At 43.9% G+C, this 14837-nt stretch overlaps 1 protein-coding gene and 1 long non-coding RNA gene across 2 annotated transcripts in view; one reads left to right on the top strand and one right to left on the bottom strand.

Moving 5' to 3' along the window:
• LOC133775686 (uncharacterized) overlaps positions 1-14837 on the top strand; it is a 53820-nt gene that overhangs the window by 27751 nt on the left and 11232 nt on the right. The window contains exon 2 of the long non-coding RNA XR_009868299.1: positions 10476-10744. This is a non-coding gene — a long non-coding RNA (uncharacterized LOC133775686). The remainder of the gene's footprint in view (positions 1-10475; positions 10745-14837) is intronic.
• Positions 12489-14837, bottom strand: part of VPS26A (VPS26 retromer complex component A) — a 42061-nt gene continuing 39712 nt past the window's right edge. The window contains exon 9 of the mRNA XM_062214150.1: positions 12489-14070. Within this exon, the coding sequence (XP_062070134.1) occupies positions 13957-14070 (114 nt within the window). The 3' untranslated portion in view covers positions 12489-13956. The remainder of the gene's footprint in view (positions 14071-14837) is intronic.

Here is a 14837-nt window from a genome sequence, read left to right as displayed (position 1 = left end):
CAAGTGAGCCATGGCACCGGCCCCTTCCCTTCCATTTTTCCAAAGATATTTCTAATTTATACTTTGAACTTCCTTTGATCTTTTACTGAGAGTTTTTCTTCCTTTACCTTCTTTCATATTGAGGACCATGTTTCTTTGTTCCTGTGTGTAACACCTCTTTAAGCACCTTTTGCAGGGCTGGACAAGTCGTGACAGATTCTTTCAATTTCTGTTGCTTATGAAAGGTCTTTATTTCACCTTCATTCACAAATGAGAGCTTTGCAGGGTATAATATTCTGGGATGACCATTTTTTTCTTTTAGGACTTGGGCTATATCTCACTATTCTATCCTAGCCTGCAGGGTTTCTTTTTTTTTTTTTTTTTTTTTTCATTTTTTTTTAACTTTTATTTAATGAATATAAATTTCCAGTGTACAGCTTATGGATTACAGTGGCTTCCCCCTCCCATAACTTCCCTCCCACCCGCAACCCTCCCCTCTCCCGCTCCCTCTCCCCTTCCATTTGCATCAAGATTCATTTTCAATTCTCTTTATATACAGAAGATCAATTTAGTATAAAGGTTTCAACAGTTTGCACTCACATAGACACACAAAGTGAAACATACTGTTTGAATACTAGTTATAGCATCAAATCACAATGTACAGCACATTAAGGACAGAGATCCCACATGAGGAGCAGGTGCACAGTGGCTCCTGTTGTTGACCCAACAAATTGACACTCTAGTTTATGGCGTCATTAACCACCCTAGGCTGTCGTCATGAGTTGCCAAGGCTATGGAAGCCTTCCAAGTTTGCCGACTCTGATCATATTTAGACAAGGTCATAAAAGACAGAGTGAGGATAGTAACCAATGATCCTAACAGTGGCATTAACCAGGTTTGAACAATTATACAGCATTAAGTGGGGAAGAGGACCATCAGTACACACATGTTGGGAGTAGAGCCATTGGTGGTAGAGTAGAGGTTATGATTACGAAGGAATGAGGCCCAAGTACGCTAGACAGGGCCTAGAACAAAGGACAGAGTCATTATTAGAGGAGCTAAGAAAGGTGCTGTCTAAGCTACAGTTAAGTTTTCTGATTGAGAGGCAAATAGAACCTGATAGAAGGGGCTTGATAATAATCTGGTTGGCTTTAGGCCTTGTAAGTTCAGAGGCCCAGACCTATCTATCTCTTCACATGGGGTATATCCTAAGGGAGGTGTGAACCTCCTAGGGGAAGGCACTCTGTTGACTTTCATGACTTGGCTGGCCTGGGAGGAGAGCTGGCCAGGTAATGGCAGGTGGCATCTCTAACAAGAAATTTACAGTTCTGCCTGCAATGTTGCTGACCCTACTTGGCCGTCCCCTCAGCTGCAGTGGTCACTTTGGAAGTTGGGCTGAGTGAAGGGCTTTTCAGCTTAGAGCCAATAAGATCTGTGGCTCTGACCTGGGCATCCTTCGACTCCAGGGCAGGTCCATTTCCAGTGATCCAACTCTTGGCAGAGCTGCCAGGGATCTTCACAAGCTGACTTCTGCTGAAGCCCAGGCTTACCACATTGAAAGCCACTGCAGTGGACTGGCCTGTTGGGTCTCCTTGAGGGCAGATCACTGTACAGATCAGCCATTAATAGGCCTGCCACCCATTGCTTCTGATGCCGAGCTTTCTTTTCCTCCTGGTTTGTGTTAAAGCAGACTAGAGGATGCAAGTCAAGGGAGTGCCCAAGTCCCATCTCTAATCTTCGGTGGCCTGAACTACAAGTCTATAGTCACAGGCATGTTCTGTAGTAGTTTTTCTAAGGTAGACAATGCCCATGAGGAAAATTATATTCTCCCTTTAACACTTTCTTTCCCTTTGGTCTGAAAGGGAGGTTTTTTCTACTTACTGTATACTTCGCTGATGGCGAAGTGAATCTAGCTATGAGATTATTATTTAAGTTCTTATTTTGGCTATGCTACTGCAGAAAAATGTTAGCCATCTCTTTTATAAGGTCTAAAGATTAAATTGTGCATCCTACAGATTCCTTCATAATAGAATTAGTTTCCTACCTTGAAGAGAATAGAGAAATGAAAGAACAAGTTGGGCTTAGAATAGAGAAATGAGGGAGCAAGTCCTAGATCGCTTGCTGACAATAGCAATATCACATGAATACTTAGCAAACAGTTTCAACCATTAGATAACAACTTAAGAAAACATTTACCAGAAGGTCCAATGCCTTCTATAAATTTTAAGAATCATGTATTTGAAAACCCCTCTTAAATATCTAACATGTTGTAGTTTGTTTAACCAGTAAACTTAAGCACAACCATATAAAATGTTTTTAGTTTCTTTCTACCAACAAGTTTAAAACATATGATACACAGATTCAGGTCACACAAATTAAAATGTATCTTTGATTGATTTTAGCAGCTTAAATTTATGGACAATCTTATCTATAAGCCATTTAAAATAAAACTCTTAATAAAATTTCCCCATGTGGACATACAATATGTACACACATATAACATAGCATAATAGACCAATATAGCATTTTTAATAATAGCTTTTAAAATCTTTAACTCTTTTTGTAGATTGCCGATTGATTTGAATTGCTTTTTTAGTAACCTCAGTTAACCACACTTTCTCTCAGTTGGTACTGTTAATACATTATTGGCTTCATCTGTTTACAGAGCCATCCCAAAGTACTGAATACAATGGAAGTGGCTGGAAAAAGTCCATAGGAACCTATAGGAGGACAGCTACACACAGAACCAACAACGCTTTAGTTTTATGAGCAGCACATCATATATAACTGTGGATGACAAAAGACTTTAAGTCGCCATATTTAAAATTATAAACTCATAGACCAAATTTGATCGTTGTTACAAGGTGATTATTCAAATCTTTGAAAATAAGCACATATTTAAATAACCCATAGCTCTTAATAAAAATGCAGCTGTTTTTGAACAATTAGAATTTAACAGACATCAAGAGAACATAATAGATTACTTTAACACATTGCTTTAACAGAGCATCAGAGTTTAATTCTATGTCAAAGAGAAATTGAGCTTCCTGTGATCTTTTGCTGTGAGGTTTCCTTCCTTTACCTTCTTTCATATTGGTGACCATGTTTCTGTGTTTCTGTGTGTAACACATCTTTAAGCATCTTTTGCAGGGCAGGATGAGTGGCAACAAATTCTTTCAGTTTCTGTTTGCTATGAAAAGTCTTAATTTCACCTTCATTCACAAATGAGAGCTTTGCAGGATATAATATTCTGGGCTGGCAGTTTTTCTCTCTTAGTACCTGGGCTATGTCTCGCCATTCCCTTCTAGCTTGTAGGGTTTCTGATGAGAAGTCTGGTGTGAGTCTAATTGGAGATCCTCTAAGAGTAATCTGACGTTTCTCTCTTGCACATTTTAGGATCTTTTCTTTGTGTTTCACTGTGGTGAGTTTGATTACAACATGTCGTGGTGAGGATCTCTTTTGGTCATGTTTATTAGGGGTTCTATAAGCTTCCTGTACTAAGATGCCTCTGTCCTTCTCCAAACCTGGGAAATTTTCTGCTAGTATCTCACTGAAAATGCCTTCTAATCCTTTCTCCCTCTCCATGCCTTCAGGAACTCCTAGGATCCGAATGTTGGGTTTTTTAATAGTATCCTGTAGATTCCCGACAATATTTTTTAGTTTTCTGATTTCTTCTTCTTTTCTTTGGTTTGCCTGTTTCCTTTCCTGTTCTCTGTCTTCTAAGTCTGATATTCTCTCTTCTGCTTCGCCCATTCTGTTTTTAAGGCTCTCTAATGTGTTTGTCATTTGATCTATTGAATTCTTCATTTCATTATGATTTCTCGTCACTATCAGAGTTTCTTGTTCCACTAATTGTTTCATTTCATTTTGATTCCTCCTTAATATTTCACTTTCACGAGAGAGATTTTCTATCTTGTCCATGAAGGATTTCTGTAGTTCAAGAATTTGTTTTTGAGAACTTCTTAATGTTCTTATCAATTGTTTGAGATCCGCTTCTTGCATTTCTTCGATCTCATCATCTTCATAATCTTGCATTGGGGTGTCTTTTTCATTTGGGGGCGTCATAGTGTCTTCCTTGTTCTTGTTAGCTTGGTTTTTGCATTTGTTGTTTGGCATGTTGGAGATATTTGGTTTCTTCACTGTGGTGTTTTTTCTTGTTACACTATGGCTCTATATTAAGTGGACTGTCTGCTTTCGGTGGAGCCTTAGAGGCTTGAGATGAGTGTGGACTGAGAGCTGTGTTTGGTTCCTCAGGGCTGAGGGTGTGTCAAAGATGACACTCCCAGGTTAGGCGTGGTAAATCTCTCTTTTTTTTTGATTCAAAAGGGAAGTAATTCCACACAGCTGAACGTACTTGGAGGTAGTTAGCAGGCAAATGATATACCCACAGGAGCCAGAGATTAGAAACTCTTTCCCAAGGACCACACAGGGAATCTGTGCTGCCCTCAGTGTGGGCTCCAATTCTCCTGCAGTCTCCCACTGGGTTGCCAAGTTATATCCTAATCTCCTGTTATTTCACCCCTCCCCCCAGAGTCAGGTTTTTCTGCTAGGCTCAGGGCTGGTGCAGACCTGAGGTCGCCCTGCTTATGACGTATCTCCAAAATGGCGCCTGCTCTTTGTCTTGCTCGCCTTTGAGAGGTGAGCGGAGAGAGAGAAACTCGTGTCCGTATCGGTCACTTTTTTTTTTCCTCTCTCTCTTCTAGTTAGCCTGGTGAACTTTTCCCCACGGAGTTTCAAGCCTCGTTCCCTCTAGTCTCCTCTTTCCGCTTGCTCGCTGGTATCTCGGGCTATGGAGGTTCGGCTCACCTCGCGTTCCAGCGCTGGTGCGTTGAGTCTGCCGCTGGTGTCCCGAACTTGGGCTCTCACGCTCTCCACGCAGGTCCACTGTGAATCACTAGTTCCGGAAGAGTTTCCTCTGCTGTTTATTCCCCTACTCTTCCTTGACCCTGCAGTATCTCCACTTATATTAACGTGTGTCTTGACGAACTATCAATGTGCTCCCTTCCTATTCCGCCATCTTGCCGCTCTCTCCCTAGCCTGCAGGGTTTCTGATGAGAATTCTGCTGTGAATCTAATTGGAGATCCTCTGAGAGTAATCTGGCATTTCTGTCTTGCACGTTATAGAATCTTCTCTTTATGTTTCACTGTGGTGAGTTTGATTACGATGTGTCATGGTGAGGATCTTTTCTGGTCATGTCTATTGGGAGTTCTGTGTGCTTCCTGTACTTAGACATCCCTTTCTTTCTGCAAACCCAGGAAGTTCTCTGCTAGTATTTCACTAAAAAGGCCTTCTAATCCTTTCTCTCTCCATGCCTACAGGAACTCCTAGAACCCGTATGTTGGATTTTTTTATAGTATACAGTAGATTCCCAAGAGTGTGTTTTAGGTTTTTAATTTCCTCTTCTTGTCTTTGGTTTGACTGTATACTTTCATGTGCTCTGTCTCCTGAGTCCAGTATTCTCTCTTCTGCCTCACTGATTCTGTTGTTAAGGCTCTCCACTGCATTTTTTATTCTATTGAATTCTTCATTTTGATTCCTCCTTAAGATCTCAATTTCATGGGAAAGGTTTTCTTTCATGTCCTGCATGGATTTCAGTAGTTCGTACATTTGCTTTTGATTACTTCTGTGTACTCTGATGATCAATTTTTTTAGTTCCATTTCTTGCATTTCTTCTATCTCATTGTCTTCATAATCTAGTATTGAAGTCTCATGTTCTTTTGGGAGCATCATGTTGTCTTCCTTATTGTTTATTGGATTGTTGTGTTTTTTCTTCAGCATTTGTGGAGATGCTTGTTGGTTTCTTCCCCTCCTCCCCCCACTTCCAGCTGTGGCAGCTTTTATCTTTGTACTATGACCCTGTAGATAAGTAGACTGTCTGCTTTCAGTGAATCTCTAGAGGTTTATAGTGGGTGTGGCCAGAGAGCTCTGTTCAGTTCTCTAGGGTTAAGGGCATGCCTAAGGTGACACTCCCAGGTTTGGTATGGAGAGTCTTCTGTTTTGGTTTTTTGTTCGTTTTGTTTTGAATCAGAAGGGAAGTATATTCTGCTCAGCTGAGCTCTTCTCCTCAGTGGAGACCAGTGCCTGAGTGCTAGCCCCAGTGGTTATAATATTCATCTGCTCTGTCCCAGGGACCACAAAATGGTCTGTGTGGTCCTCAGTGTGAGTTCAGATTCCCCAGCGATGTCTCTCACCAGGTAACCAGGAACCCCCAAGCTTGTGGTATCTCCCACTGAGACTGCTCAAAGTCCCAGCCACACTGTGAGTTCTCCCACACACCCTCAGTTATTTTTTTTCACAGTCTATGCTCAGAAGCTTCACACCATCACAAGTTCCTAGCCCTCTGTTAGTTCTCCCCACCAGAGTCAGGAGTCTCCACTCAGCTGATTGCCAGGCGCAGACACGAGCTGGCGCAGCTGTTACGTATGTCCAAAGTGGTTCCTGCTCTTTCAGCTTGTTTTCCTTTGTAAGGTGATCAGAGAAAGAGAAACATGTCCCTACTGTCCTTTTTTTTTTTTTTTTTTTTTCCTCTCCTCTAGTTTGGCTGGTGCACTTTCCCCCCGGGGCTTCAAGTTGGGTTCCTTCTAGGCTCTTCCTGCCACTTTTTCCCCAGTGTCTCGGCCTACTGCAGTCTTGTCTTATCTCACTTTCCCGCTCTGATACGTAGGCTCTCAGCTGCTGGAGTCCCCAGCCTTGGGTGCCCATGCCCTCCACATAGGTCCACAGCGTCCCTCTAATCTCGGTAGAGTTTCCTCTGCCGTTTCTTCCTAACTCTTTCCTAAGACTACACTATCTCCACTTTTTTTAAACTATCTTCTGGGTTAGAGCAGTAAGCTGCCTCCCTACTCTGCCATCTTGGAACTGCCCATCAGTAGAATTCTAAGGAGATAACCAAACTTCCCTCCGTCTCTGCAACCTTCCCCCATCAGTCCCCCTGTTTCTTTTTTTTTCCCTTGGTTTTGCAATAAAATAATTTCACCTTACTTTATAATCACAGCTAAATGTACCACTACATGTAATATTCAACAAGTAAAATGTGGAAATGTCACAGTAAAATAGGAATATAGACAGGGGCTATAGACAGTAATCAAATCATAAGATGTCAGTTTCATTATTAGATTTTTTTTGTATTCTATATTAACTACCACATATCAGAAAACATATGATAGTAGTTGTTTGGGGATGGATCTATTTCACTCTAAGTAGTCTCTACTTGAATCCATTTTGTTGCAAAAGACAGAGTTTCATTCTTATGGTTGAGTAGTAGTCCATCGTGTATACCTACCTCATTCTCTTTAATCATCAGTTGATGGACATCTAGGTTCATTATGTATCTTTTTTTTTTTTTTTTTTTTTTTGGACAGGCAGAGTTAGACAGTGAGAGAGAGACAGAGATAAAGGTGCTGCTTCAGTTGGTTCACCCCCCAAATGGCCAGCATGGCCGGCATGCTGCACTGATCTGAAGCCAGGAGCCAGGTGCTTCTCCTGGTCTCCCATGCGGGTGCAGGGCCCAAGCACTTGGGCCATCCTCCACTGCCTTCCTGGGCCACAGCAGAGAGCTGGACTGGAAGAGGAGCAACCGGGACAGACTCCGGTGCCCCGACCGGGACTAGAACCCAGAATACCAGCACTGTAGGCAGAGGATTAGTCTAGTGAGCCACGGCGCTGGCCTCATTATATATCTTAACTATTGTGAACTGGGGTGCTCTGAGTAGAGATAACTTTCATATGCTGATATCATTTCCTTTGGGTGTATTCCCAGGACCGGAACATTTGGGTCACATGGTGAATGTATTTCCAGATTTCTGAGGAATCTCCAAACTGTCTGTCTAACAATTGTACTAGTTTGCATCCTTACTTAAAATTTATTAATGTATCTTTCACCGCATCCTCACCATCATTTATTTTTTGATAATATTTGACTGGCACTACCAAATTTCTAAAGATACTACCAAGTAATCTAATTGAGGGGCCAGCGCTGTGGCACAGCAGGTTAAAGCCCTGGCCTGAAGCGCCAGCATCCCATATGGGTGCCGGTTCTAGTCCCAGCTGCTCCTTTTCCAATCCAGCTTTCTGCTGTGGCCTGGGAAAGCAGTAGAAGATGGCCCATGTCCTTGGGCCCCTGCACCCGCATGGGAGACTTGGAAGAAGCTCCTGGCTCCTGGCTTCGGTTCGGCACATCTCTGGCCATTGCGGCCAATTGGGGACTGAACCAGTGGATGGAAGACCTCTCTGTCTCTTCCTCTCTCTGTAACCCTATCTTTCAAATAAATAAAATAAATCTTTAAAAAATAGATACACATATAAATTGAGATAGCATGATGTTGGTGCAAGGAAGGACAGGTGAACCAGGACACCGAGTTCACCCGCAGAAGCTCGACGGGAAGCCTGCTCTGACATCCGGTTTTGCACACCATAATCCTCACTACAAACGTTATTCAACGGCACGGGTTTAACGTAGCAGTCAGCATGTCAGTGAGCATACACCTGTCCCACGTAGCGGTGCCTTGTTGAATGTGCAGTTCCACCCCTGATTGCAGCTTCCAGATAATACAAACCCTAGGAGGCAGCAGTGACTGTTCTGGAGGCTGGGTGGGTGCAGGGACCCAAGCACTTGCACCGTCTTGGGCTGCTTTCAACAGGACACGTTAGCAGGGAGCTGGATCAGGAGTGGAGAAGCTGAGACTTCGTCGGGTATGGGCTGCCAGATGCCGGCATCAGCGTGCTTACAGGGGGTGGCTTCACCCACTGTGCCACAAGGTCAGCCTCAAACAATTTTTAATGTGCAGCTATTATGCCTTTTAATCATGTAGAGGTTTCACTGTCACCAGACTTACAGATGAGGTTTAGCAAGGTATAAAACTGGTCTCAGTGCTAGATATTAAGTGGAGTCAGATGATAAAGTATCTGTGGCTTCAGAGCAAATGTGCTTCCCACTGCAACATGCCAACTGTGGCAGAAGTATTGAAAGGCAAGCTGTGTCTGACGGTACTGGTGAATGTTTACTGTGTGCCTTTAAGTGTGTTATTCTTACAGTTTCATCCAAGCCATGTGGGTGTTTTGACCAGGGATAGAACACTAATGATTGGACCAGAGTCTAACTCTAGTTTTGCAGAAAAATAAGATTCTCAAGCCTATTTTAACTGTAACTTTGTTGGTACCTCTTTGCAGGTTTAAATTGCAGTCTGAATTTTATAATACTTGTAGGTTTTCCTCGTTAGCCACTCATAGACTTCTACTGTAAACGTTGAAATGAGAAAAGTCAATCTGGAATGTTTGCTTTCCTAAAGCGCTGTCATTCCCTTTAGAGGGATACTCGTAGCACCAAGGGCAATCCGCACCAGACGCCTATCAGGGCCTCTGTAATGTTCTGCCTATTGAACAATGACTGCAATAACCACATAACGGGACCCTGGTCTGCCCTCAAGCCTTCTTCCATACTGTGCCAGAGGCCCTTACCTGTTGGAAACACATCTGATTAAGTTACTCCTGCTTAAAAATGTGTGGTGAGGTGCCAGCTGTGTGGCACAGGGGGTTAAGCCGCCTCCTGTGATGCCAGAATCCCATATGGGAAACGATTCATGTCCCGGCTGCTCCACTTCTATTTGAAATTTATTCATTTTATTTGAAAGGCAGAGTTGCATGGCGAGGTCTTCCATCTGCTCGTTCTCTCCCTAGATGGCTGCAAAGGCTGAAGCTGCCCTGATCCGAAGCCAGGAGCCAGGAGCTTCTTCCCAGTCTCCCATGTGGGTGCAGAAGCCCAAGGACTTGGGGCATCTTTTGCTGCTTTCTCAGGCCACAACAGAGAGCTGGATCAGAAGTGGAGCGGGTGGGACTCGAACCAGCACACATACAGGCAGTGGCTTTACCTGCTAAGCCACAGCGCTGGCCCCTGCTCCACTTACAATCCAGCTTACTGGGAAAGCAGTGGGAGATGGCCCAAGTGCCTGGGCCCCTGCCACCTAGGTAGGAGACCCAGATGAAGCTCCTGCTGAGTCCTGGCTATTGTGGCCACTTGGGGAGTGAACCAGCAGATGGAGGATCTAACTCTTTCAAATAAATTTTAAGATTTATTTAAATATTTGATAGGGAGAGAGAGTTCTTCCACTTGTTCACTCCCCAAATGGCTACAAGGCCCCAGACTCAGCAGATCTGAAGCCAGGAGCCAGGAGTTTCTTCTGGGTCTCCCAAACAGGTGCAGGGGCCTAAGCACTTGGGCCATCTTTCCACTGCTTTCCCAGGCATTTTGGAGAAAGCTGGTTGGAAGTGGAACAGCTGGGACTCAAACTGGTGCCCCATGGGAAGCCATTGCCACAGCGCCAGCGCATCAAATAGATCTTTAAAAAAAATTTTTTTTAAACCCTTCAGTGACTGAATAAGTGACCATACTCTCTTGATTTGCATGGCATCCAGGCCCTGTGCGACAATGGCTTTCCCTTGTCTCCTCCAGCCTCATCTTCATCTCTGCTCCTCACATCTGCCCCTCCACTTATTTCAGAACTACCCACCAGCTACGCCATCATCTCTCACCTCTGTAGCTCTGAACACACTGGTGCCTCCTAGGGCCTACAAGTCCTGAACGGTCTCGACCACAGCACCACCACTGACAGAACTGCATTGACAGTCTCTAGATGCCTCAGCTGGCGTGCAGGCAGGACTGGGCGTTCAGTCCAAGGAATCTGGCGTAACTGGAGATGAAGACGTGTTTCGCATTGTGGAAGCGGACCGTTCTCCTGGAAGGAGCCGTCACTAAAAGACCGTAGATAGGTGAGTGTCATAAGAAATATGCTTATGGAATGCCCAGTGCCTTAATTCAAGGATACACCTTTTCCTGACGTGATTTTATATTAGAAATGTAAAAAAAAAAAAAAAAAGTTCCATGAGGCCAGTGTTGTGGCATAGCGGTTGAGCCGCTGCTTACAATGCCAGTTTCCTGTGATGGAGTGGTGGTCCAGTCCCGGCTGCTTGGCTCGATATCCAGCTCCCTGCCAGTGCCCTTGGGAATTCAGTGGAAAATGTTCAAGTACTGGAGCCTCTGCCACCCATGTGGGAGACCAGGACTGAATTCCCGGCTCCTGGCTTCAGCCTGGCCTAGATGTGTCTGTTACAGCCATTTGAGGAGTGAACCAGTGGATGGAAGTACCCCTGAGACCCCCTTTCAGCCCTGCTGTGCTTTGCCTATTAATAAATCAATCTTTAAAAAGTATGTTAAATTCCAGAGTTGGGCATCTAGCCTAGCAGTTACGATACCCACGTGCCCTATCAGAGCCTACCTGATTTTATTTTATTTTTTTAAAAGATGTATTTGAAAGGCAGAGTTAGAAGAGAGTTAGAGACAGTCTTCCATCCTCCAGTTCACCCCCAGTTGGCCGCAACAGGGGTCTCCCACACAGGTACCGGGGTTTCAAGGACTTGGGCCATCTTCTACTGCTCTCCCAGGCACATGAGCAGGGAGCTGGATCAGAAGTGGAGCGGCCAGGACTCAAACAGGCACTCAGATGGGATGCAGGTGCTGCAGGCAGGGGCTTTAACCTGTTGTACCACAGCGCCCATCCCTGAGGCAAGTTATTTTGAGAAGGCACTTGGCATTCCTGAAATCTCATTTGCTCAAAAGCTGAAAGTTTTATCATATCAAAGTTTTATCATAAAACCCCTCCCCAGAACAACTAGGCAAGAGTGACTTGTGTCCCCAGAGAGTGAAGTGGGCACCACACCTAAACAGACACAAAACTCTCACCTGCTAAGCACCCGGGTACCTTTCCCTAAATACCCTTCCTTCCCCCACTTCCCCTGGGAAGAGCCACGTGAGCCGCACATTCTGCCCACCCTCCTAACTCACACACTTGGCAGCTCTTACAGGCATGCCGTTAAATTGGGCTTTTGCATGTTTTTTGTCAGCTTAATTTGAAGGCCCCCAAGAACTTAGAGTATAGAGGAAGAGGCTTTCTTTCCTAACAGTGAAAAAGTAACAGTTTTAACCCTTTCGATGAGTGGTTCCCAACCCTGTGCAGCTTTGTTGTTCCAGCCCTGTGTTTCCAATTTTATCGATCCGGGTGCGACCTGGGCATGGTTCTTTTTAAAGCTTCTAAGGAGAGTGGGCACTGGGCCTAGTGCTCAGACTCCTGTGTCCCACACCAGAGTACCCTGCTTCAAGTCTCAGCTCCAGCTGCTGACTCCAGTTCCCTGCTAATGCAGACCCTTGGGGGCAGCAGTGATGGCTACAGTAATTGGGTTCCTGCCTCCCACATGGGACACCTGGATTGCACTCCTGGCCCTTGGTCCCAGCTCAGCCAGTGGGGGGTGAACCAGTGAGGAAGAGCTCACTCTGTCCCTACCTCTCTCTCTGCTCCTCAAATTTAACAAAAGTTCAAGATTGAAACTGGTAATATTCATAAAAACTTACTGCAATCACAGCTACCTAACCTATTGGGCAATCCCACCCTCAACAGGAAGTCTAACAGTAAGAAGAGATTTGAGAATAGTTATTTAACCATTCAAATAACAAGACTAGTCTGTTTGAAATTCTTTATTATACATCATGGTTGCACAATTTGAGGCTGGTTAAATACAATTGGTTTTCAAAATCTCTTTGAATATTTTCTAGCTTTACTACATGCAAGTGACCATGAAAATATTTGGCATTTTTAAAGTCTGAAACTCTGAGCAGGCACTTACATGAAGGAAACATGAGCATCCACAGATACCGCCACATTCAGAACAGACGCTCCAGCACATGGCATACGGAGCCTTTGCCAGTAAAGAAATGGGTTACTGACCATTGATCAAAGTGCCATAGTAGTAAAACAGGCTTAAAGAATGTAATTTGGGTTATTTAGCTTACTCATAAAGTAAGGTTAACTGACAAAACTTACACTGAAGTGTATTTTAAAAAATATTGGTACAAAACCAATGAGTCATAAGTGAAAGCAGTTTCCCCAGAGAAGGCTTCCTTTTGCTTCTACACATCTTAGTGTACTTGAGATCAGACCCCCTGCATATGAACCAGTGACTGCAACTTTTTTTTTTTTAAGAGACAAATGACTTGGATTTAGTGTTAAAAACTAAGACAGACTGTTTAAGTTTGGACTAGCCAAAAAGTTTAACAAACATAAAATTGTCAAGATCTGAATAACTACATTTCACAGGTCCTCCTGAGTCCACCATCCCAAACTTTTCCCCTGAAAATTGAAGAGAATGAAGAAAATGGTTTTTGCATACATGTGGCAAAAAAAGAGTCCTTAAATTAAACACATACATAGACACACTGGTTTCGGAGTAGGCGTGTGTGGCAGCACAGCTGACAAGTAGCAGAAACAGGGATTGCTCAACGTGGCCCAAAGGGGAAAACAGGTCCTAATAACATGCCACGTAGAACTTGCCATTCCACAGCAAACGTTAAAGTGGACAGAGTTCAGGAAGCACGGAAAGGCAGGCACAGCGAACATTCCATGTGCCTTTCCCAAACACGATGTAAAAACAAGTGTTGACCTCAGAAATACTGAGATGCCATGTTTTAATTCTCTGCAGAATATAAGGGCCACTCAGGTTTTTAAATTTCATTTGAACACAAAATAGTTAATTTTTTGCATGTAGAGAATAAGAGGTAATCGTTAGCATGAAAATGGAGAAGAAAAATATAATATTATACCGAAAGCAAAATTACAAACCCCAGCCTACTCATGGGACAGTCTTTAATGTTTATGCTGATGCAAATCTGAGTGCTTATTATCAAATCAAAATGTGCAGTTAAAAAAAAGGCAGCTTAAGAAATTTCCAGTGTTTCAAAGAAAGCACTTTGTAAAATGTATTTACAGGAAGAATATTTAGTTACATCGTAAAATAAATGCAGCACTGTAAGATACAGGAAGACTATTCTATGTGGAGTTTTGGCCTTTTCCCCCTACACGCTGCAACCACCTTTAACCTGCTGCACGTAATCTCCAGGTTACAGTTCTTAGTTGTTGTTTTTCCTGTTCAGTTCACATTTCGGGCTGCTCTGCAGATGCCTGTGACTCTGGAGATTCAAACCGCTGGTGAAAGTTTGTTCTTTGTTTCCTCAGTTTTTCCGGAGCTTTTCTCCATAAAATGATCTCCTAGTAAAACACAAGAAGTCAACAAGTTAACGTTCTTGGTTATGCCTTAAATTATCACCACATAAATACTGATGATTATTTCCATTTTAACCACAAGAAAAAAATTTTTTTTTAAATCTGACAGTTACAGAGGGAGAGACAGAAGGTCTTATATTCGCTGGTTCACTCCCAAATGGCAGCAGCAGCTGGAGCTGGGCTGATCTGAAGCCAGGAGCGTCTTCAGAGTCTCCCACATGGGTGCAGGGGCCCAAAGACTTAGGCCATCCTCCACTGCTTTCCCAGGCCATAGCAGAGAGCTAGATCAGAAGAGGAACAGCCAGGACTTGAACCGGCACCCGTATGGGATTTCAGAGCTGCAGGTAGAGGCCTAGCCCACTACACCATACAGCCAGCCTATCTTCATCTTTTTTAACTGACCCATATTGTTCCAATTCTAGTCTTGGACTGTCCCTTCTGCTTCTCCCACTCCCATTCAGCAAAAAGTCCTTGCTATTCTTCGAACTGCTTTGGTTTCTGGTCCACTGCTCTTCTCCAAGTTCAAGGCCGGATCACTTTAGCCTTGGACACGAACAGCTTCCTAGGTGGCAGCTTTGCCTCTCTTGGCCGGGCCTCCTTTCTGACCCACCCTTTGTATCACCGCTGCGCCCATCGTCACAGACACTGTGGGGATGCTCTTCTGTAGTTCTGAGTGCCTCCAGGAGAAACCTCCCAACAGGACTTCAATCTTCTACCAGCATTACCACCCCCGCCACGCCCAGTTACTGTGC

This window comes from Lepus europaeus, chromosome 17, assembly GCF_033115175.1.
Source record: "Lepus europaeus isolate LE1 chromosome 17, mLepTim1.pri, whole genome shotgun sequence".
Classification (NCBI taxonomy): Eukaryota; Metazoa; Chordata; class Mammalia; order Lagomorpha; family Leporidae; genus Lepus; species Lepus europaeus.
This window is presented reverse-complemented; position numbering and strand designations above follow the sequence as displayed.